We start from the raw sequence: 26,704 nt of genomic DNA on the forward strand, positions 1-26,704 counted from the left end.
CTGCAAAAAATATGTTATAATTTGTAAATTTTTATAAAATAAAACATGACAATCTTATGTACAAGTCATTCATATATAATCATTATTTGTTTTTCTAATATTTATTGAGAAGAAATATCACTGTTTACCAAAAAACTTTGATTATACAAAGCACCACAATTCCCTTTTAAGTTTTATTCGTATAATCAGGGAACATATATATATTGACTTACTGTTCCCATGTATAATCATTTTGTCGAAAATATTTTTGGTAATCTTTTGGTTCATTACTTATACATTCCGTCAATGTGTTATTGTGCTTTTGTAAGAGATAAATTTGTCCTGGTAAAATAAGTCCGAGTGAACGCAAATTACTAGTATAAAACATTGCAAATATGTTCTGAAAATGTTGAAAAAAACATATTTGTATATTGTTGTTATATATCTATATGCTATATCTATGTTATTGATACCACATGTTTACTACGTCCAGTTTAATTAATGCTATTATATATGACCTCATGTTACACGTGTATCTGTGTCTGAGTGTTCAAATAAAATCTCAAAATCTTGAATAAAAGTCCATGGTTACAAAATTTACTATTATTTTTAGTTATATCCCATAATTTATGTTGGCCCACACTAATTTCATAGGAATTCTAGTCCATGTAATCATTCACCATTTCAGATGATAATGAATGATCTTAATTTTTCTTTTAGTCGTTTTTAATTTCTTATCCTTTTTCTTATCCTATTTTATGGAAAATTGGCTAGATTATCTTTATATTGTAATCCGTTGTATTTCAAAATAAGACAAATATCTAAAATATGGCACCTAATGATTTTTGAACATATAATTTTAATACAATTTTTATCATACTGAGTAAAGTCAGATATTTTATCAATATAAAATGAAAGAGATGTTTTAGATTTTAAGCATTGATCAATATTTTAAGTAGTTGCTCAATTCAAATTCTTATAATATGTAAGCCCAAACTGCTTTTTTCAAGTTATAAAAGCATAAATAAGTTTAAAAAACTGAAACAACATAAACTCTCTATGTAAATTACACCCATATAAGCATCTATCATTTTTATGATTTTATTGTCAATGACATGCATAATACGATAAGCTTATAATAATAAACAAATTAAAAGCAATATCTGTATATATAACTTTAAAAGTCACAACAACAACAAAATATATATAATAAAAACCTTCCACATAGTGTGCAGTACATAGTTATATAAAACAAAAATACTACACAAAATTACCCTTATATATACTCTAATATTATTAGAGGTCACGGTGGGTATGGTTGTCCTGCGAGAGAACGTTATGACGTTACGCACGATATTGCGTCCCAATTGGTAACGTCAAAATTTGACGTTTTACGTCGGTAATCGAGTATACTTTGTTCGTTTTGTTTGTAATCATTTTTCATCGATATGGATACTTCAAAGTCTTGAATATGTATGAAATATGTCCTACTGGTAGTTACTTAAGCAAAAATAAACAATACAAAATAGGTATTTGGTTGAGAAAAAAGTGCCTATTAATAGTATATTATATAATGCGTTGGTCACCCTTTTAAATTTAAGAAAAGAGGGAAGGGAGGAAGCAATTCATGTTGCTTAAATAACATAGTTTTTATGTTTTGTGCTTTTATCTTTTTTGGTTTTTTTTTAATGTTGTTGTTTTTTTTGGTGTTTTTTGGGGGAGAGGGGGAGGGATGTGTGTGATGATAAGTTAAAAGATTTTAATGAAAAAGTTTATTGTTTACAACGGAGTAATTAAATCAAGAAAGAGAATGATTTCGTGAAAAATAATTATATTCATCTGATATGTTTACAAGCTTTATATAATATCGAGGTGTAACTCCTCAGGTACAACCATTTTACTGACCCCTTCAATTTCAGCACAAATAAACCGTGTTGCAGATGAATAGTAAATCGCAGTTCTACGCTTTACAAGTTTGAAAATAAACGGTTGATCTTTTATCCTCTAGTAATATAGCCCTTTCTCAACTTTAGAATCTTGGTTAAATGAACAACCCCAGTCATCTGAAATATTTTACCTATTTATTGACAAATTACCATATGTTTTTTTTTCTTTTCATTTAAGATAACTAAATTATTCATTTTCTATTTGATTATAACTACTATTATATATTACAGTTCTTATCGTGGTTTCTATGATTCTATCTATTTTCAAAATTTGTAATTTTGTTATTTTGTTTTGTCCTCTGATCTGAAAACATGAAATCGAACCGTACTTGTTATTTAAAAACAATGAAATATCGTTCATACATCATATGATATTACGAACTGCTTTCAATTTCGATGGCCAAGGAGGGTGATTGGCATAATGAGTTCATATAAAGTGATAAAAAGCCTGCGGCGATTTTAAGATACGCTCGTGGCGATATTTGTTCGACTCCGATCCTAATCGACAGTTATTGCAAATATTTTAACTAAAGCTCGCCTGATGTCCGGCTTCTCCTACCTATGATGACAGGTCAATAAAATACAACAAATGTCGCTTATACGTGTAGCGGTGTTTAACACCAAAACAAAGAACAAACTTTTAGAAATAATTTGAAAACAAATATGTATTAGCGTCCCGAATCGAAAACGTTCAAAACGTAAGAAAATTGTTCAGTGGACAAACTTGCAAGACATTTGATTTGTTAAAAAACGAAGTCATTTCGACTTAACAGCTTATCAAAAAGTATGTTATCGTATTGTGGGGTGAAAGCACAATTACGCAAAAGCTCTATTTTGTATGCTACAAATTGAATATTTAATATAATGACGTTGAAACTGACAGTGTTTTGGTAAAAAGCGGCGAAATTCGACATTGGACAATCTTGCAAGACATTTTCCCGAAGCCAATGCGTTTTTATTTGTGGTGCGAGTGCTGTAAAATTCCGGATTTTAATTGGTCTATCTAAGCACTTTTGTAGGAATAATTTATGAAAACATAATTTTCTATCTTCTGATATTTTAAACAGCGGTAACTTTTGATAACTTACCATTTTCCAAAACCTGACCATGGCGAGGATTATTCATTTTTGAAAAAATCAACTTTGACCGTTCCATCAACACAAAAAACAGCAATGACTTCATAAATTATATATGACGTTTATCATTCATGCGAATTTTCGCAGATTTTAAACTCTTTTTTAGACCACAAAAATTCCCGCAAAAGTTATTTTGCGAATAATTTGTTACGTCTGACACGCATATTTTTGACGTTTTGGCAATATTTGTATCATTATTTGAAACTATTATGAAAAGTTAAAGAATATTTTTTTATATTTTTGGAAACAGTAATACCTGCCTAATCAATGGATATAAATTTCATAAAGCTGAACTATTTAGATTTCACAGAAGAGCTATTTATTAAATTGCTCTGTCGTATTTCACGGCATTGACGCAATAACGTGCTTAACGTCTATGTGCTGGTGATTCTGTCCTGACGGGTGCTGGTGATCAATGAAAAAATGTAAACAAAGACGAAAATGATGATTTTTGACGTTTTCACTCATAAAAAATGGAAGGAAACAGTTGAGATTTTTCAATTTTGTTTCTTATGGGTTCATATATAAACCATTAAAAAGTTGACCCTCTAAACTGTTTCAGTAAGCGTAACACAAAAATGCTCATTTTCAGAAAATCTAGAACTGAAAAAATAAAACAAAAATGCTCATAGAGTCCGCTTTCTATACCGCAATCCACACGACAAAACTATTTTGTGAAAAAACATTGCAATTTATTAAAATTTAGCATTTTCTCAATTTATTCATGTCCTGATACTGTGCTGGTGGGTCCTGTCATTGTGCTGGTGGGTCCTGATACGGTGCTGGTGATTTTGGATAAAAAGTTGGTCATATTTGAAACAAATACTACAAAATCAATAAAATTGGGCAGATAATTGTTGTCAATAGGGATGTTTTCAAACAATAGGTAGTCGGAGTTTCAATACATACTGGTATTTGATTGGAAAAAATACAAACTGACAGGAATTGAAGTTAATGTTTATTGTCCAAACAAATTCTAGTATATAGTAAACAGACTACTTACCTGTCGTTTACAAACATCCAAACAATCATAGCAAGCAATTTGATCAATAGTTTGGTTTACATATATTTTTAGAAGAACTGTAAATTCTAAAAAAAAAATTCTTGTTGTCGTAGATGGTTAAATCCTCAACAAAATCTCAATAACTTTGTTGAAACGAATAAAGGTTTTAAATCAAATTTTCGTGGACTTTTTAGTTTCCACCCTGACGAGGCATGTTAGCTGTTCGTATGCTGTTGCACCTGACGCACGGAAACTTTCACATTTTCCATCTTCTTTTCTGAAATATTTTACCCAGCTCATACTTGACAGGATTGTTATCCTAGTAAAAGATGTAACCAATGAATTGAACACAAGTTAAAGTTCCACAATACTATATAATTCATTTTATGTGTCAATTACATGTAGTTCGAAAAAAGTCGAAAAGAAGAGAGTTTTTTTTTATGTCATGATTATCTGTCGCTTTCTAGATCTATGCTTAGCATTTATTTCAGATGATATAGACTCCTCACCCTGGTGACCCTGCTGCCTTTCATAACTTTATCCGTATACATACATTAATAGATAAACAAAAGGCTGCAACTGGTATTTTTGTATCTAAAATGATTCGTTGTAACGAGAATATTTGTGGTGAATGGAAACTGTGGGGTCAAAATCTTAAATTGCTTATAAATGTTGCTGGATCGTTATCTGATCTAAATTTTCTGAAATGTGCAAGGTAGATAGACATCAGCCTTTTGATTTTTTTTACTCGGTAAGTTTTGCCCTCATTGCTTGACTTTTTGCAATATTAAAGCCGATTTCAATCAGTGTGTAGACAAAGGGAATATCTGTGGTTATCTTGCTTGCTGAACAGAAAAGTCATTGTTAGGTTATGTAAACTACCCTACTTTAAGAGTAGACAAGTCCGACAAATGACACATCTTTCTGTCTGTAGGACCAGGCTACTTCGAAAGGAGGGTAGTATACCTTACCTAACAATGACTTCACGGTTTAGCTAACAAGCAAGCTAACCAAAGATATTACCTTTGCCTACATACTCAATGGAATCGGCTGTAACTAAAAACTCGACTACATTTTAATTTTTCATGTTTGTTGATGAATATTGTTTTTCCTAGATTCACTCTTGAAAAATCATTTGGTAACATTTGGTCAAGTAATTTCAGAAAAGATCTTTTTGTAATTGCGGACACCAAGACAATACATGAACCTCACACGACCCCTCGACACAGGTGAGCTTATATATGATCTTATAGCGATTCGGGTTGATAACCAGTTGAAATTAAGCCAGTTTTTTGTGTGTGTAGATTTGTATTGTTTTATAAAAAAAAAGAAGATGTGGTATGATTGCAAATGAGACAATTATCCACAAAAGACCATAATGACACAGACATTAACAACTATAGGTCACCGTACGGCCTTCAACAATGAGCAAAACCCATACCGCATAGTCAGCTATAAAAGGCCCCGATAAGACACTGTAAAACAATTCAAACGAGAAAACTAACGGTCTTATTTATAAAAAAAAAAAATCTATATTTTTGCTCTCCATTTTTATGCAAAACCTTTTACATTTTTATTTTATGAGTTATTGTTGAAGGTCGTACGATGACGTATGGTTGTTAACACATACTTTCTTTGGTTTCTTATAGAAATTTGTCCTTTGACAACAAACATACACATCATCTACTTTATATAAGTATTGTAAAAATTACAACGTATTTTGGTGATCTTGCAAAATGATCGTAATCCCGAAAATCGTAAACATATTTTCTTATTTTAAAAGGGGACAAGAAGGGTTCCATTAGCAGGCCAATAAATAAGATTACAATTAATTTTAAAAAAAAAATAAAAAAAAAATAGGGGTATTTTTTTCTCTCATAATAACAGTAAACAGATTCACAACAATGTCAATTTCAAGAAAGCAGACAATAACAGTACAGCATCAATGATCTTGAATATATGCCACTTTTAACTAAAATATAAAGGCACAGAACCAGGACATAGGAGCACAGAACCAGGACCGTTTTTCTTATCACCAGCACAGCGTCAGGACAATTCCGTTTAACGAACTTACACGACTTTTGCAATATAATATTGTTGTAATATACTTTGCATGGTACTTATGACGCATCAGAGAAAAATTAAGCAACAAAACAGTCGTTTTATTGCCGTTCTGATACAATGTAGACAAACCCATCAGCACAGAATCAGGACCACCAGCACCTGACAGGACCAAATCACCAGCACAGAACGTTCTCTCACAGGACAACCATACCCACCGTGGAGGTGTTCCTGTCTATATAAAGCTTATACAAAGAAGAAGAAGTAATCAATATTCCTAGGTAAAAGCGTCCATGTCCTTTTTTTTTATATAGGAAAATAACTAATGAATCAAATCATTTACATTTATACTAAGGTAACTTATAAGAGTTGTGTTTTGATATCGTTTAAAAGTTGTGTATCATTTTTTTCAGGATTTCGAAAAATCCTTTAATTAGTTGATTTTTGCTTAAAAAGATTATCAAATGTCAATGTTTCACGATAATTGTTTTTAAGAAATATTCTGATTCAAATTTTATATTAAATAGATATTTTTTCATAGAAAATTAAGGTGGTACGCAAGAATGTAGGACAGAAAGTCACATGACAACAAGTTAAATACTAAAAGTCACAGTACAAAAAGTCACATTTCAATTTTACTGATTATTTTCTTTAAAATAAGAAAACGTTTATTTTTACAAACTATTAAAACAGTTTTGTCTTTTTCTTGAACTATTGTATATTAACCAAGTTTGTAAACAAAATTTATCAAAAAATATCGATGACTTAGTATTACATATACCACGCTATTTACGAATTAACATATTTAAACGACGAATCCGCAGAATGAGTTCGTGTAAATATGTTAATGAGTAAGGCGTGGTGTATATGTTTTGTAACATCATTCAAAAGTGGCCTGGTGATTTGTTATCCAATAAAAAAAACAGTGGGAGTGTCGTTCTAGCCCGCTACGAAAATCGATCCATACAATTCAGCCGGTTCATTCAGTGTTTACATGTCGATAGAATAAATTAATCCTATACACTAGGTAATATCCTTTTTCAGTTGAAAAAAAAAAACAAAAGATAAGGGGAATACGGCACATCAGACATGACAAAAAAAAATTTCTGAAGTGAGTGACTCGGGCTCCTCTAGGGCACATACCATTTGATTTTCTGGTGGTCTGAGAATTTTAGAACAAAATGTTCCGGCTCTGATATGTCATAGATGAGAAGTGGAATGAGATATTAGATATATACACAAATGTAGCAAGGAATGTATAGGCTATAAGCAAAAGACAAAGAAAAAAGATTGGATCACACCGGAAACATGGAACAAGATTAACATTAGAAGGCAGGCAAAAAAGAAAGTCAATGATGCCAAATCACCAAGATTGAAAGACAAATACCAACAAGATTATAGTGACATACATCGCAATGTCAAAACCCTGGTTAGAGCTGATAAGAGAAACTATATGGATAATTTAGCAGGTCAAGCAGAAGAAGCGGCTAATAAAAGAGAGCAAGGCAACCTCTACAAAATTACCAAAATTATCTGTGGAAAAGGCAAGTCATCACAGTGAAAGACAAACAGGGAAATTTACTGCGATTTTGATGCGACTGTCATACAATTGAGAGGTTTAGCTAGCTATAAAACCAGGTTCAATCCACCATTTACTACATAAGAAAATGCCTGTACCAAGTCAGGAATATGACAGTTGTTATCCATTCGTTTGATGTGTTTGGACTTTTGATTTTGCCATTTGATTTTGGATTTTCCTTTTTGAATTTTCCTCGGAGTTCAGTATTTTTGTGTTTTTACTTTTTACTAACATCAGAAAAGGAACAAGAAAAAAGATGGGCAGAACATTTCAGTGAAATTTTGAACAGACCATCTCCAAAAGAACTACCTACTATTCCAGAACCTATAGCATTGAACTGGAAATAAGTATTGATCCACCCACCATATCTGAAATTGTAGCAGCAATCAAGACTCTAAAGAACGGAAAAGCTCCTGGTTCAGATAATCTGAACGCAGAACTGTTCAAAACTGATCCCATCTTAGCAGCCAATACCCTCCAAACAATTTTTCATAAGATCTGGAAAGAACTTATAGTACCAGTAGAATGGGATAAAGGTATTATCATCCGAATACCCAAAAATGTGCATTAAATGACTGCAATAACTGGCGTGGAATCACTCTTATATCTATTCCTAGCAAGATCATGGCCAAAATTATTAAAAAAAGAATATCTGAAGTAATCGACAGTTTACTAAGAAAGGAGCAAGCAGGATTTCGCAAGGGAAAAGGATGCGTTGATGCGTTTTCATCCTGAGAAATATCATTGAACAATGCATAGAATGGCAGCGGCAACTCTACATCAATGTCATCGACTTCGAAAAAGTATTTGATAGCATTCATAGAGAAACCCTTTGGAAAATCATACAACTTTATGGCATCCCACAACACCTGATCAATCTAATCAAGGCTTTTTATGAAAATTTCAAATTGAACAACTTTATTTCCCAATTAAAACTGAGTAAGACAAGGATGTGTAATGTCATCTACACTATTTATAATAGCCATTGACTGTGTTTCTTGTGGTTAGTACTTCGCTTTAGGGTTAGTAATGAAAGGCGTTGTGTTCATTTAATGAATGGCTATTATTTATTTTGAATTTATTGAACCATAAAACTAATTTTTGACTCTTCACATTGAATAATCCGCGAAGCGGATTATGTAAAATGTGAAGAGTCAAAAATTAGTTTTATGGTTCAATAAAATCAAAATAAATTATTGCCATTCATTATAAATAAATTTCTATCAAAAATAAGGCTCAAAGAACTTTTTATATTATATATATTTTACAATAACAACGTACACACCTGTTGGCGTATGAATACACAACGTCAGAGTGGGCGTGTCGTCTTCAAAATTGACAACATTGAAAATAAAACTAATAATTTTAACCAATCAGAAGACAGTAAATACACCAAATTTATTTATATCAAATTGTATTCAAGTTATGTGACGTTGAGCACAAGGCAACGTTACGTAAACAATAGGCAACGTAAACAATAGGTAACGTTAGTGACGTTAGTTACTTAGTAAATGTACAGCGGCTAATACTTGACAGACTGGGTGATGCGACAAACAACTGCAGATATCCCAAGAGGCATAAGATGGGGATCTTTCGCCATTCTTGAAGATTTGGACTTTACTGAAGATATTGCCATGCTTCACACACTCATCAACATATCCAGGAAAAGTCCAGTCGAATAAAAAAGTATGCAGGACAGATAGGTCGCAAAATAAACACTAAGAAAACTGAAGTAATGAGTTTAAACACTAACAAACCAGCTCCAATTATAATAAACGGGAAACCATTACCACAGACCGATACCTTCACTTACCTAGGAAGTACTGTAAGATCAGATGGTGGAGCAAACACTGACATTAAACAAAGACTGTCAAAAGCTAGAGCTGCATTTAATAACCTGCAGCCCGTATGGAAATCCGGTCAATACACCATCCGGACAAAACTAAAACTATACAACAGTTGTATACTACCTATCCTGTTGTATGGTTTTGAATGTTGGCGAATGACAGAGGCAGACCAACAGAAGCTCTCTACATTCCATATCAAAAGTGTGAGGAGAATTCTTAGGATATTTTGGCCAAGAAAAATCACCAACCAGGACCTCCTCATTAAATGCAAACAGGAAGAGATCAGCATACTCATTAGCAGGAAAAGATGGAGATTGATTGGTCATGTTTTAAGTAAGAACCCTGAAGAAATTTCATAAACAGCAATGTTCTGGATCCCAAAGAGAAAGAGACGCAAAGGACGACCTAAAATAACATGAGGTGCACAGTTGAGTCTGAGATGGCAAATTTCCAATATACTTGGGGGAGTTTGAAGAAGACGGCACAAAACATACAGATGGGGAGAAACTTCGTTGCTACCCCACACGCCTATGGGTGTAATGGGCAGTAAATATATCTGATATGTCATAAAAAATTTAAAAAAAAAAAAATCTCCCAAACAAATTTTATTGCATTTATTAAATTCATTGGTAAAAATAATCCGCCTCAGGTATAAACAGCCCCCTTTTCCCGAAAATTAATGGATTGTTTGGAAATCAGTGACGGAATTAACCAGAAAGTAGAAATCCTATTTTTAAAACAAACGAAATCCTTGTCCTCGTGCATCCAATAAACTGTCATTCACATGGAGGGGTAACAGAGAGGCGGAGTTTAAATTGTGGTTTAACATAAAAAAAAATATCAGATCAAACCATAGTCCAAGTTCCGCCTATCTACATGAAGTTGCAATGACAACGTATGTCTTAATTCTTTTTAATGGAATAACATATCAATCTTTATATCAAACCATGGTTTTTCAGAAACCGAACTATTAACCAGAATATCAGGTAAAAACTTCAAAGGAAAAATGCCGTATTATGTTACAAATTATTTTTGACTTTTTGTTCTATGACTTTTTGTCCTATCAAGTTTGTGACTTTATGTCCTGTGACTTTTTGTCCTGCCGGGACTCTTTCTCATATATATTAACGACCTACCAGACTATCTAAAACACAGCCAAATAAGACTCTTTGCAGACGACAGCATAATCTATCGGCCTATAACCTGCCAAAATGATTGCATAAAGCTTTAAGAAGACAGAGAAGCAGCTATAAAATGGGAGAAAGACTGGCTCATGTCTTTCCACCCGGACAAATGTAACATCTTTAGATTATCAACAAAGAAAGACAAATACATTTCTATTACAACATGCATGGTCATATCCTAGAACAAGTTCAATCTGCAAAATATCTAGGCATTAAACTTTCTTCAGACCTCAAATGGAACAAACACATTCAACAGTCAGCAGCAAAAGAAAACCAAGCATTAGCATTCATCAGACGTAATCTAAAAATAAATTCAAAAAAAAATAGTTAAGGAAAGAGCCTATCAAACAATAGTTAAACCAAAACTAGAATACTGCTGTACAGTTTGGGATCCACACACCTCCGAAAATATATATAAATTGGAACAAGTACAAAGAAGAGCTGCACAATATACTTGCAACAGATATCACAATACCAGCAGTGTATCTGAAATGATAGAACATCTAAAATGGCAATCCTTACAAGAACACAGACTAAAAACCAGACTCCAAATGTTGCACAAAGTCAGCAACAATGAAATTGCAATACCATCGCAAGATATACTTATAAAAAGCCAGTCTAGAACAAGAACTACCAATCAACAGACATACAGACAACTTCAATGTAATAAAGACAACTTTAAATTTTCTTTTTTCAGCCAAACAATCAAAGATTGGAACAAATTACCACCCGATATCTCAAACCAAACCTCTACAGACAACTTTAAGGAATTCACTCACTCATGAGGTGCTCCTTAAAAAATACTCCCATCTAAACTAAATGTGCTTATTGTTTTAGTTAATAGTTATATCAAAACAAATATATATAAAAAATGTAAAAACTGAAACTTAAAATAAATAAAAGTAAAATAATTGAAATTAACTTAAAACGACCTCATACAGGCATGCGCCGGAAAATAATCCTCAAAAAGTTGATGGTATTCCGTAACTTAAGAAGAAGAAGAAGACTTTCTGTCCGTTTACCGTACCTAATACCTTGACTTATATTAATTTGGCTAGTTTAATTTTCATAAAATTTTGACAAAATGTTTTCTTTGACCCTTTAACAAAAACATAAAAATTTCAAAAAAGAACCAAACACTTTATCAGAAAAAAAATTCGTTGGTTATATATATAGCAGTTTGACATTGAGAAGCTTAATGCTTCCTTCACAAAACAACGTGATAAAAACGTTTAGCTGACTTTTACAGAGTTAATTCCCTCTAGTGTTAGGTACCACCTTAAGGTCAAGTCACAGTAAATGGGCTATGTCACAGATGTCAGTAAAATTTGGCAAACAACTTTGGCTCGATAAACTTTAACTGAAAATCGAAAAAATGATGCATTTATCTCATTTACGGAGTGTAAATTCTTTAGATGTTTTTTAAAAAGCAACTCAAGACTCATTTATTTCGGACTGCTTTTAAGGATTTCTTGTCGATTTTATATACTTATAATTGACTGCATTAGTTTTAGACAGTTTTGTATATTTTAGAGTACATGCATTTTTCATTTTTCATTTTTTTTATTTTTTTATTTCTTTTTTTTAAGTATCTTATAAATTTTTATATGCTTGTTTGATTCTTTTAATATAGTGCTTTGTAATCTATATTTTATGTATTTTTGTATTTTATATATGTTTAAATGTGAAGCACTTAGAGTAATTTTTGTTATTATATAATGCGCTCTATAAATACTGTATTTATTATTTATTATTTATCATTTGAAATATTACTGATTGATTTTTTTTCAAAATGCGTGAACATTTGCATAGAAAGCATATTAAATCGGATAAAAACCTTCTAAAATTTGTCTTTAAATCATCAATTCTCTAATTGTACTCCAGAGGTTTTCTTTAAAAACTATATGTTGTTGATACAGAAATTTCCGTTTTAATGGTGTAAAATAAAGATAAGGTCACCCACTTCGTTTTTACGGTATACATCATTCACAGTCGTGTTCTTTGTGAAAAACTCCAACAAAACGTCTAAATTATCGAAACGTCATCGCGTTACAGGCCGTAAAACGTTGGTTTTTGACGTTTTTCACTACCAAAAAGGTAACAAATTGGTGATTAGACAAAAAACGAAGTCAATGATTGTATGTGCTATCTATACAAATATTCACTCATATTGAAAGAAATCAATCTGTAATATTTCAGATAATAAAGGAGATAAATGCATTTATTTTTCGATTTTCATTTGTTTTTCAACGAGTCAAGTTTGTATGCAAACTTTTATAAAAAATCTACGAAATAGCCAAAATACTGTTCCTTGACCTTTAGGGCATACGATACAGATTTGATCCCGTAATGAAATTTGGATGAAAATTTGCAAAAAGGCCTTTTTTACCAGCTTAAATCAAATATGTAATAAAAAATAGACCTTCACTTGCTACTTTTTGAGTAAAATGAGGTCGAAATTTCAGATATTAGCTCAAAATTTGGATTTGTGGACGTATTTTTCCTTCCGATAGAAATGCATAACTTTTTTGTTTAAAGATAAACACAAGCTGTTTTTTTGTTAAATAATTTATAATTTCTATTTTATATAAATATTCTATAAATTTATGATTTTTTTGTTTAGAAATAACTAAAATTTACAAATGATCATGAATGTAGAAAAAAACGTCATTATCAATTTAAAAAAATTGCATTATTGACTTTTTCATGAAAATTGGTACACATAATTTCTATACGTAATCAAACCGAATGTCGTTTTAAAAAACGAGGGGTCTATGAAGTCGTTTAAAAGTTAAATCAGTTTAAATGATAAAAATCAGTCGAAAAATGAATCTTTTTCCGATATGTCACAGTTTGGCGTCGCTGTAACTGTATCGTTTGCCCTTAAACGAGATTTCATTGTATATGATTTTAATTTTTGTCATTTATTTTATAAATACAATATTTTGTGCAAAATGCAGGCACTAGAAAACTAAAAATCGATATTGAATTTTAACTTGTGTATAAAAGGATGTTCTTGTATACATTTCAACAACATTATATACCCGCCAATATTTATCGACAGAATTATCGGTCCTGAATAGGACTGATTTAATTGGGTATGCCAGTGGTCTAAACACCATCGTAGGCAGGGTACTAAAACAAAACATTAAGATATGTACAGACATCCTCATCTTAATATTCACCAGATCATTAGAAACAGGCAAAGTATCATCTGACTGGAAAAAGCCTGTATTCAAAATAAGGGATTAACATAACCCAGGTAAAAGAGGGACGAAATATACCAGAGGGACAGTCAAACTCATAAATCGGAAATAAACTGGCAACACCATGGCTAAAAATGAAAAAGACAAACAGACAAACAATAGTACACATGACACAACATACAAAACTAAAGAATAAGCAACACGAACCCCACAAATCTAGGGGTGATCTCAGGTGCTCCGGAAGGGTAGGCAAATCCTCCTCCACACGTGGCACCCTTCGTGTTGCTCATGTTATAACAAATCCGGTAAATAGTATAATTCGGTAGGTCACATTCATGAAAGGGAAGGGGATTGTAGTTACGACGTAAGGAACATATCCGATATTATCTGTAAAACGGTTATTCCATAACGGTCAACCAATTCGTGATGGTGTCCGTAAAATATACGAAGAGATGATTTCAACTTCACCATTTGGGACTCTAGGTTTAAGAGCTTCCTTGTGAGCTTCAAGTTCCAGGTAACCGCAGACCTCCCGAGGGTATCATCAGCCCAGTAGTCAGTACTTTTGTGTTGACATAAATATCAATTATATGATCTTTTTTTATACAAATTTCCTGTTTACAAAACTTTGAATTTTTCGTAAACTTAAGATTTTCTTATCCCTGTAACAATTTTTTGAAATTTTGGGTCCTCAATGCTCTTCAGCTTTGTACTTGTTTGGCTTTATAACTACTGAGTCCTATGAAGACGAAACGTGGGTCATGCGTATTAAATTATAATCCTGGTACCTTTTATAACTATTAACATGCATACGGCTTGCAAATTTCTTGAAGGCATATCTTTACAAGCAGCATGATACAACATCTGGAAATCAATAACACTTTATGAGTTAAACATGGATTTAGGGCAAAGCGATCATGTGAGTCCCAAGTTATCATTTCAAGTCTTATTCATGAATTACCAGAAAACAATGACAAGAACATACAATCAGATCTCATTATCATGGAATTTTCTAAGGCTTTTGACAATACCACACAAAAATGACTATACAATATGAAATACTTTGACATAACAGAACAAATAATAAACTCGGTCGAATCCTTTCATTCAGACATAACCCAAACAGTTCTTTTAACAAAACGTGTCATCTTCAAAAATACCAAACTCCAACAACTTTATCCTGATACGTGGTGGCGTATTATTTCCATTATTTCTTGCCGGTTATCAGACATAATTTGCTCCGTATCGCAAAATTTTACAACAACATTTCCGGTCGTGCACAGAATTGAGAATTGAATAATATTTTGCAACAGTGTTGTAAATAATGAGCACGCAACGAGGGAATCACAAGAAAGGCACACAAAAACATCAAAATAGAACTGTTTTTAAAAATGACTTACATGACACTTCAAAACGAACAAAAGATATAAATCAATTGGACCGAAATGGATTATGTGAAAGATGTAAAGAAGTTATAGACTGGAAAGTAAAATACAAAAAGTATAAACCTCTAACAACTCCTAAGAAATGGTAAGAAACACAAATAAAATATATTTGAAATAAAAATTTTGGCCACATAAATGAAGTAAATGAATTATCTTGCCTTTCCCGCACGGAAATAAACATGATAAATATTCTCTTGTCCTAAATCTTAGGTGTTCAAAAATAGGGCTCTTCACGGTTAGTTCGGCCATATTGGATAGGGGGCAGATTTTTTGGAAGGAGGTGGAAATGGTATGAAAGTGTGGGAAATCCTATGTGTGTTTCCAAGCAACAGCTCTGTTTTAATGATGTTTTCCCGTATTTTTCACACCATTTTTACCTCTATTATGAAAATCTGCCCCCTATCCAATATGGCCGAACTAACCGTGAAGAGCCCTATTATATGAACATAGATATAGGAAGATGTGGTATGAGTGTCAATGAGACAACTCTCCATCCAAATAATAATTTATAAAAGTAAACCATTATAGGTCAATGTATGGCCTTCAACACGGAGCCTTGGCTCACACTGAACAACAAGCTATAAACATGATAAAGGGCCCCAAAATTACTAGTGTAAAACCATTCAAACAGGAAAACCAACAGTCTAATCTACGGTAACTCGAATGACCTAATAACACTGTTAATATCCGAATAACACTTGCAAAGACCGAATAACACTTGAAATTTCAATATTAGCACATATTGGTGACTTTTAAACATTGATTAATATGAGGCAGGCATTACCTGTAAATGGGAACGAAGTCTGTATGAATTATTTTTTTGTAACTTTAATATTTGCTTTAAAAAAAAGAAACGAAAATACCGTTTCCGATTTTGGTTCTGTTGTTAGGGATTTAGTTGTGACGTTATTTTAATTATGATGTCATATGCAATGTAAACAAAGAACGCTATCATCAGGTAACGTTTTTTCATATCAAGGAATTATTAAAAATGAAATTGGTATTGCGCGTTCCTTCCTATTTTATACTAGACTGATAAATATATATTTTACTCAAAGATTCATACAAACCAGACCAGAAAAAGGAAGTACATTGAACATTTCTGCGCAGGTCCGGGATTTCAAAACACGACAAAAAAAATTTGAACGATTTTGAGTTCATTAGTACAATGAAAAATTCGGGAAATTTTCCCGTATTTTTTTTTAATTGAATTGTCTACTGTTATTGGGGACTCCGTCCGCATATTAAATTATAGTATATTATCGATGTATTTTATAACTTATAAATGATTTACAGAAAGCAGATAAAAAACTTTTTAAATTTAGTGTGAACATCCAATATGGTGACTACGGAAATCACAATGACCCAGGGCTCACGCTACCAGGCGACTTGGGCGAAGAAGTCGCCCTACCGACCGTCACTTCGCTTTCCCCGACCCCCAAAAGCGAAAACAAGTCGCCCTGTTCTTGACGAAAGTCGCTTTCAGTCGCTTCCGAAGTTCCGTCATCGGACATTTTCAATTTTTACCAAGTTGATGAAACATTAATTTTTTACTGATAATTAAAGAAATTCAGACATAAACTATTCATTATCTTTAGAAAAGAGGTTGAAGCATTGTCTGCGCAGTGTGTATCAGGTTATTTGATAAAAATACAACTTTTTATCACTTCGTGAATTTTCGCAAATTCCGGTGCTTGTTACTCGAAAACGTACATCAACCTAAATTTCGGCGGCAAAATAAGTTTGTTACTTCATTTAAACATTGACCGCCATGTTCGATGTACACACTAAATTTAAAATTATCTTTATGAACTTATCTGCTTTCTGTAAATCATTTTTAACTTATAAAATACATCGATAATATATTATTTTTTTATAATTAATGTTGAAAAGTCACCAATATGTGTTAATATTAAAATTTCAAGTGTTATTCGGTCATTACAAGTGTTATTCGGATAAAAACAGTGTTATTCAGTCATTCATGTTACCCGTCTAATCTATATATAAAAAACGAGAAACACATATAAATTACATAAACAAACGACAACAACTGTACATCAGATTCCTGACTTAGGACAGGTTCAAACATTTGCAGCGGGATTAAACGTTTTAATGGTACCAAACCTTCTCCCTTTTTTTGAAACAATAGTATAATGTATGGCTTACTTTTACAGACACTTGTTTCTGTCATTTACATGGTAGCTAACAGAAATTTTTCTATGTGTCTGGTTCAACCGGTATTTTCTCGCATCGGATGATGATTCCCTTGCATTTTACACGTACATGTACAAACATCAGTCTGCCCCTCCAAACCATTGAATTTCTAATTCCTGCCTTCAGACTGAATATGTATTAAATAAATAAATTCAAACTGCTTTGAAAAATAAAACCTTTATCATATATTCATGGTAAAATTCTTTTTGGCTTTCCAAATTTAAGTGACTAAATTCATTTGAAATACATGTACTTTCCACATTTTGAAAACTGTTTCTTTAGTGATGATTGAAAATGGTGAGTGTAAGCAAAATCAACTGACTCAAGGAGACATTTTAGTGTGTCAACTCTTTATCTTTATCATGTTTATTGGTTTTTAGTGGAAGAAGACGTCAAGTCTTCTGAAGACTTAAGGGGCTGACCATTGGCATTGAGTCTCCGTATGCCGCATTCATTTCGTGTATTACAATTTCAAAACAACTTTTTTAAGATTCCTGACACCGATTTTTACACATGATTAGGCATCTGAATCATTTAATTTGTAAATTATGATTGTAAAACAATCACTATCGTAAATATGACCCTTTTATTTATGTAAATTATTAGATTTCATCTCATCCACATGAACGTTATTTGATTACTTGTAACAGGATGTTTTAACTGTCGATATTTGTATTACGCATGCGTGAATTTGGTATCGGGACAACTCGCCCTGTTTACAAGTTCGCCCTTGAAGTTACGAATTTGCAATCCTGCAGACAAGAAGATTTAGTTTTTATATAAATAAAAAGTATATATATAAAGTCTTGTCTTTATTCATGGTTTTCCTATGTCATGTGAATTTGATGCCCTTCGTAACATACATGTGAACCTCCCGTTTAGGAGAAAAAACTCCCGTGTATGAAATTTTTCAGACGCCATATTTGATCATTTCTTACTACTGTACGGTTGTAATTGACACCTGTGTTAAATTTTACCTGAACATCAAAGAAAATGTATAATTATATCCCTTCACTTGACAGCTTGGGTGTCAAACATACTGGTAATCAACGATGTTTACCTCCGGCTAACTGCCGTTGTGTTATCAAAACGATGTGTATTGGGAATATTGAAATACGTTTTTGTTACTTCCCTTTGTTTTATCCTGTTTTCACTTATTTTGCTTTTAAAAATGTAAATTGTAAAAAGACTATAAATGATTAATATTTTAATCAAATAATCATAAAAGAATGTTGATTAAATGAATTTAAATGATTTTGGACAAATACAAAAATTAAAACTTATAAATTATTTTAGCAATCTAGACCTCTTTTCAAGGATTAAATTAAAGTTTATATCACAAATTTGTTTAGAAATAAGAAGTTAACATACAATATGTGCAACTAGACTAATAAAAGGTCTAGTAGTTAGATTAATTCCTAGTAAAATCTTGAAATTTAAATATGTAAATGAGGGCCCTCATGGGGTTTTTGATTATGTGATTACTTGGCCGTTTTTTTAATGATTATTTGATTATTAAGCCAAATATTTCATGATTATTTGATTACCTAGGACTGTATTTTTAGTTTATGATTATTTGATTACTAAAGATAAGCAAATATTTAATGATTATGTGATTATATTGGCAAAAAAATGGTGATTATGTGATTACTAGGACCCCCCCATGAGGGGCCTCGTAAATGTTAGTATATATATTAGACTTTATTCTGTAAGCTAAGAAATAGCAAGACATTTTACACTGTTTTTAAGTCGTTTTAAGCTTTCTTCAAATATGACTTTCATAATGCTTAAAATCCATGCAGTACTAGTGTTAGTGTATGTTATTTTTTTAATTAATTTACGATGTTGCAAATATACATGTGGAGCTTATTTCTTTCTTATTTGTCTATACATTTACAAATGATAAGGAGATGGAGACATGAACAAAAATATATACAGATAAGATATATAAATATAATGATTCATTTGCAAGCAGTGAACAATCATTTGACAAAACAAAACAAAACAAGAAACAGATTCTTCATATTATTTTATTTTATTCAAATAGAGAGGCAATAAGGAAACTATAAACATTATAATTTGATGGAAATTTGAAGAAAAAACACAATTTCTACATCATTTGGTTACATTTACGACAAAATTTATGTCGATAAAAAAACATGATGTTTTGACCATTCAGTACTTAATAGATGCATAGTTCTTGGGGAAAAGTTTCATCAAATAATATGAATATAAATGACTTTTTTGTGCTCATTTTTTACAGTGGGTTGTGATGATCTTCCAGTTAGGTTACCCTCATTTGGAGTGTTGTTCCCAACCTGTTAAAGGTCCATCTTTGTGCATAATTCAAAATTGGAAATTTCAACAAGCATCTTATATTCTTAATCTGGAAAATAAACCCTGGTCTGCTAGCTTCATGTATATTTTTTCTATCGATTTAATATATAACTAGAATCATGCAAACAGACTTAAGGAAAAGGCATGTAAGTTCATCATACAAATATGACACTTTTTCTAGAAAATCCAGATCTTGCAAAATACGTCGCTAAAAATTGTAACCTTTAAAATTGTTGTTGTGCAGTAAAAACCCATATGGGAACTTTCAAAAGTTGGCAGGTATGTAACAAGTCTTACTATTTTTATGCTCCATTTATGGGCAATATGTTTTCTAGTCTGTCCGTCCGTCCTGCTTCTGGTTAAAAAGTGTATGGTCGAGGTAGTTTTTGATGAAGTTGAAATCCAATCAACTTGAAACTAAGTACACATGTGTTCCTCTTGATATGATATTCTTAATTACTGCCAAATTAAAGATTTTACCTAATTTTCATAGTCGACTGAACATAGAAAATGATTGTACGGATGGGAAATCCATGTACTTATGACCTTTTCTTGTTTGAAGAAAAAAAATACATTTTAACGATAATGGAACAAAGCAGCCTGGGTAAGTGGGGCTGCTTTTATGGTAATTCAAGTTACCTTTTATTCACCTTCTTCCACTTCATAGCTATCAGCTCTTTGATTAAAAAATGTTATAGAATCTAAGCACAATGCAGTTTGTACATGTACATTGTATTTCTATTCCAGTACAAGATGTGCACAGAAAACTGTAAAGAAAGCCTATTACATAGTGTGTATGCCTTGTATTAGTGCACTGAATGTATGTGGAAAATGTGGAAGTAAAAAAGAACTTGTGTCACAGTAAGTACAGAAGAAAATGAAAAAAACTTTTTATAAATCTTTGTGTCTGAAGGACTTTGCCAAGAGATGTAGTTATTTTTATTAATTACTAGCAAAGCCAGTATACATTTTTTATGCCCCACCGACGTTAGTATAGGGCCATTATGTTTTATGGTCCGTTTGTTTGTCCGCAGTCTGTCTGTCTGTCCCGCTTCAGGTTCAAGTTTTTGGTTGAGGTAGTTTTTGATGAAGTTGAACTTGAAACTTAGTACACATGTTCACTATGATATTATCTTTTAAATTTTAATGCAAAATTAAAGTTTTGACTCCATTTTTCAGGAAGCAAAGAGCTACAATGTACATACTAGTTTGTGCCTGAAATATAAAAAAAAAGAAATTATATACAAAGTACATGTAACTCTTTTTAAGATTTTGGTTATTGCATTGATAGGTGATGTAGATAGTCATGTCACTTAAGTGTATAAATGTCATTGGGTAATGTATAAAACTGCAGGGATTGAACTTAATAATAAGACTTTGGCAATGGTAGCCCACAGCTTAAATTTTGTAGTCAACATATATCATGTACATAGTACATGTAGTATATAGTCCTATACAAGAAAAGCAGAAATTTAAGTAGCCCACACCAAATTTTAGGGGCCATTGGCATGTGAGCCCCTGCTAATTTCAAACCCTGAAACTGACTTATTGAACATGTACATTTTTGTATTTGACCTAAAAATGTAATTTTAATTAATGTAGTTTTCAAGTTTTTTGTTTTGGTAAAATTAAATGAGTAGCAGTCTTTATATAGATATATAAGTTTACACACATCAAAATCATTATAGCTGTTAATGTAAATAAACTCATCTTAGACGCCAGGATTAAATTGTGTATACCAGACATTGATTGAGTTTACAAAAGACTCATCAGTGATGCTTCAATAAAAAAAGATAATGAAAAGTTGAAGAACATTGAGGACCCAAAATTCTGAAAGGTTTTGCCAAAAATATCATTTTATTCCAGATTTATTAAAAATGAGACAATATTTGCAGTTTTTCTTTTACAGCAAAAATGTAAAATATAGAGGCAAATACAAATTTTAAAGCTAGAACTGAAAAGGAAGATATGACTTAAATGTTTACCTAGAGAAATTGTTCTGAGGATAATCAGATATAATGGTCATGATAATAAGTTTTATAGTAAAATAACTTTCAAAGAATGAAAAGTAAAAACACAAAAATACTGAACTCCCAGGAAAATTCAAAAAGGAAAATCAAAAATCAAAAGGCAAAATCAAAAGTCCAAACACATCAAACGAATGGATAACAACTGTCATATTCCTGACTTGGTACAGGCATTTTCTAATGTAGAAAATGGTGGATTGAACCTGGTTTTGATAGCTAGCTAAACCTCTCACTTGTATGACAGTCGCATCAAATTCCATTACATTGTCAACGATGCATGAACAAAACAAACATACTCAAAGAGTAAAAATGTCAAAAATAGGGGTACAACAGTCAATATTGTGTTATCATCTTAATATCACTACATAAACAACAAATGTAACAAAGTAGCACAAAAAGGCATACATCAAATTTAACATTCTCATTTTGCTTTTCTTATACGGCTGAATTTATCTATGTAAAGTCTACCCATAAATGAAAGAAGGTTTTCATTACTGGTGTAAAATTGCGCGTTTGAAATTCGCACAGGTAGACATAAAAATAATTTTGTCGTATGACGGCAAAATGAAGGCTTTACTTATCAATAATATACATGTATGTGGGCTTCATTTTGAATGGACCCTCAAGGAAATACTGATTTAGAAAAGAAACATGCTAATGTTTTACTTATAAATATTTTTTATAACTTTTTTCAGACCAGGCCCCTCTGCTTCAGAACAGATGTCTTTAGACAACCAGCTTAAACAAGACTTGGAAATGTTATCTGAAAGGAAGAGGAGTATGTTAATATTTGTAAATCAGAATACTAAGAAGATTTGGCCTAAATTAAAGTTGTAATATTTAGTTCAGTCTGTGTTGTAAACATATCAACATTATTTCAAAACATATCAATATTTTTTCTTCATTAGGGGTAGATTCATATGTGGCAGCCATGTTGCACACCAAAACTTAACTGAACAAACATCTAAAAAAATCACATTTCCATTGGATGAAACTATATCAGTTTTTACTCCCCTTTTAAGGATTAGCAGCCAATTTAAGCTCTTACTAAAATATTTATTCCTGATCTTTTCCTAATATCAGATTCCAATATTGTAACTAATAAATGTATTAGCATTAATCTTCATTTCTGCATTTCACTGAAACCAGTTCGTTTTGTACACATATAATACAATGATGATAAAAAGTTTAATTCGATAAATTTTGAAAGAATCTCAGCTCATTTATGATAACATTTTAACCCAGTCTTACTTTTACAGCAATATCCTTGTCTTTTTGCAAAACCTATCCTTTCACATATTGGTAGTAATAAAAACAATTTGAAAATTTCTGAAGTTACATTTTTAGAAAGATGTATTTTATATGTCACTTGACTTCAGCTAACTAATCAGTTTCTGTTTTAGGGACATTCCTCAGACTTCAAGCTCAAGGCAAACTTACAGCTGAAGAAATAGAAGAAAAAATGAAGGAAGAATTAACTAAATTCGATGATGATTCTTTCGGAGAATCAAGTGAAGAAGATGAAGAAGAACTTTGTGATAGCAATGCTGATAAGAAAATATGTGCAACAGTTAATAAGGACATTATTGAACGGGTTTCAAAAGTAACTTTTAGTTCGGACAATGTTAAAGCATCTTAATAATAAAGCAGTCTCTCATTTACATAAATCTTTAAAATTTTCTTTTAAAGAATATATGCAAATTTTGCCAAATATACAAAATGAAATATCCACAAGTATACAAGTTTATCGTAATCCATGAAAATTGGTACTGACAAAAATAAATAAATCCACAGTATCAAGTAATTACATATTTCCAGATTTGTCTCTTGAGAACAATACTCGTCTTTGGCATTGATCTTAGTGTGTTCTAGAATTATCAAGTAATTACATATTTCCAGATTTGTCTCTTAGGAATAATCCTCATCTTTGGCATTGATCTTAGTGTGTTCTAGAATTATCAAGTAATTACATATTTCCAGATTTGTCTCTTGAGAATAATCCTCGTCTTTGGCATTGATCTTAGTGTGTTCTAGAATTATCAAGTAATTACATATTTCCAGATTTGTCTCCAAAGAATATTCCTTGTAAGGTTAAATCTCATTGGTTATGTTCATTGCAAGAGATGTCAGTCTCAGTCAGATCTTCATTGATAAATGTGAGGATGTTTTGTCCTGTAATTTTGTTGTTTGTTACAAAATGTTCATTTAATGAACTGACCTATTACTGCTACTTTTGTAAATGAGGCTATAGTTGTTGATTTTTTTTAATGTTACACCACACATTGCTTGGATATGGAAAAACCTTTGTCAGAAATTGCTGAAGTCATGTCATTATGACTTACATTTTCATACTCCAACCCATGGTTAAATGCAAAATCATTCTGGTTATGCCCACTCTTAAATGGAACAATACAGCTAAGTATTCACCATGAATTAATTATTTCTTGAAAGATATTGACATGAACAAAACTACATCAACTAGTTTTCCCTTCTCCATTCTTTTCTACCAGTATGTATATATGTTACAAAATTATTCCACAACTCTTGATTTTAATGATCCAATCATATTTGAACACATTTTGGTTATGTTTAATAAGGTCCTTATTATAATTCCCAAAGTGGTATAAGAAACAAGAAGGTTTCAAAGGGTTAAAAATCATAAAACACACAATGAAAAAAGACAATAACCCCCTTACCTTGCATAGAAATTTCAATATTGATCAATATGAACCCCACTTTAAAACCAGGGATTGAATCAGATGCTCTGGTATTCTATTAAACCTTTCATCGACTGATTATATCATTACCTTTGCAGTTGGTGCATGCATATTATTGTCACTCAAAGCAAACTTAAGTAGTTTTTGTTGAGGCTGCAACTTAGATTGACAGGGATAGTGATCCGGCGGTGGCTTTAGCTAAAAAGCTTAAAAGCTCAATATTTTAGAAGTTAGAGACCTGGATGCTTCATACTGAAAAAAAAGTTAAGACTTTTTGTAAAGTTAATTTCACTCTTATGATTACATGTAGAAGGATAACTATATTTGCTATGTGGGTACCTTGCAAGGTCCTCATGCCGGTCGGACAGTTTTCACTTGACCTCAACTTCATTTCATGGATCAGTGAACAAGGTTAAGTCTTTGTGATCAAGTCCATATCTCAGATACTATAAGCAATAGGTCTAGTATATTCGATGTATGAAAGGATTGTAAGGTGTAAATGTCCAACTGGCAGGTGGCATCTGACCTTGACCTCATTTTCATGGTTCAGTGGTTATACATTGTAGTTAAGTTTTTGTGTTTTGGTCTGTTATTCTTATACTGTATGCAATAGGTCTACTATATTAGATGTATGGAATGATTGTAAGGTGTACATGTCTAGCTGCCATGTGTCATCTGACCTTGACCTCATTTTCAAGGTTCAGTGGTTAAACTTAAGTTTTTGAGTTTAGGTCATTTTTCTAATACTATATGCCAGGGCTCACGCTACCAGGCGACTTGGGCGAAGAAGTCGCCTTCCTGACCGTCACTTCGCTTTCCCCGACCCCCAAAAGCGAAAACAAGTCGCCCTGTTCTTGACGATAGTCGCTTTCAATCGCTTCCGTCATCGGACATTTTCAATTTTTACCAAGTTGATGAAACATCAATTTTTATTGATAATTAAAGAAATTCAGACATAAACGATTCATTATCTTTAGAAAAGAGGTTGAAGCATTGTCTTCGTAGTGTGAAGCAGGTTATTTGATAAAAATACAACTTTTTATCACTTCGTGCATTTGCCATTTCTGCAAGTTCCGGTGCTTGTTACTCGAAAACGTACATCAACCTCAAATTCGGCGGCAACATAAGTTTGTTACTTCATTTAAACGTGATAAAAGTTGCCCCCAGTAAATGTGTAATCCATTTAATGCATTAAAACCGTCATGTTCCTTTCCAAATAACTTGTCAAACATCGTTTATTTTGGTAAATTTTCTTGCATTCGTCCGCCATTGACCGATTTCCAAACTACGCATCTGTCAACTATATTAGGAGTATGGAAAAAATTTACGATGTAAATGTCAGTCTTGCAGGTTTTTTTTATACCTTGAACTCATTTTCAAGGTTCATTGTTCAGTGTTAAGTTTATGTGTTTTGGTCTGTTTTTCTTAAAACTATAAGCAATGGGTCAACCATATTTTTTGTATGGAAGAATTGCAAGCTGTACATGTCTGGCTGGCATGGTTCACCTGATCTTGACCTCTTTTTCATGGTTCATTGGTCAATGTTTAGTTTTCTTGGTTAAGTCTGTTTCCTGTTACTGTATTGAATTATTGTAAGGTGTACATGTATTTCTTGTTTGGTTTATATGACCTTGACCTCATTTTCTTAGATCATGTTAAGTGTATGTGATAGTGGTAGTAAAGCTTTGTATTTAGGACTATCAACATAATATCAATGATGAGAAAAGAAGGCGAGACATTTCAGCATGTGCACTCTTGTTTGCTTTCTCCATGATTTGTGCTTGGGTGTAGAACAACATATACCAATTGTAATATCTTAGTTGGACTCAATATTTGAGGTAAGCACACATCATTAAAGCATTTAGCAATCGTGTATCTGTATAAAACTTCTAATAATCAATTTTTAAACAATGAACATAAAACATGTTTTCCTTACAAAAGTACAATGTATGAACTGATATCTTCTCCATGTGATTTGTCTTCAAACTGTTACTACGATACACTAACAAAATTAAGTGGATAC

General features: G+C 32.0%; 1 protein-coding gene across 1 annotated transcript; it reads left to right on the forward strand.

Annotated features, from left to right (window-relative positions):
- The first annotated feature begins 15,184 nt into the window (after positions 1–15,184).
- On the forward strand, positions 15,185–23,631 carry LOC139521667 (uncharacterized protein C9orf85 homolog). The gene is made up of 4 exons (XM_071315169.1): positions 15,185–15,471; positions 20,685–20,798; positions 22,660–22,742; positions 23,368–23,631. The coding sequence occupies exons 1-4, from the start codon at positions 15,266–15,268 to the stop codon at positions 23,601–23,603; spliced, it is 639 nt and encodes a 212-aa protein (XP_071171270.1). The 5' UTR covers positions 15,185–15,265; the 3' UTR covers positions 23,604–23,631.
- The last annotated feature ends 3,073 nt before the right edge of the window (positions 23,632–26,704 follow it).

The sequence above is a fragment of the Mytilus edulis genome, chromosome 4 (genome assembly GCF_963676685.1).
Source record: "Mytilus edulis chromosome 4, xbMytEdul2.2, whole genome shotgun sequence".
Lineage (NCBI taxonomy): Eukaryota > Metazoa > Mollusca > Bivalvia > Mytilida > Mytilidae > Mytilus > Mytilus edulis.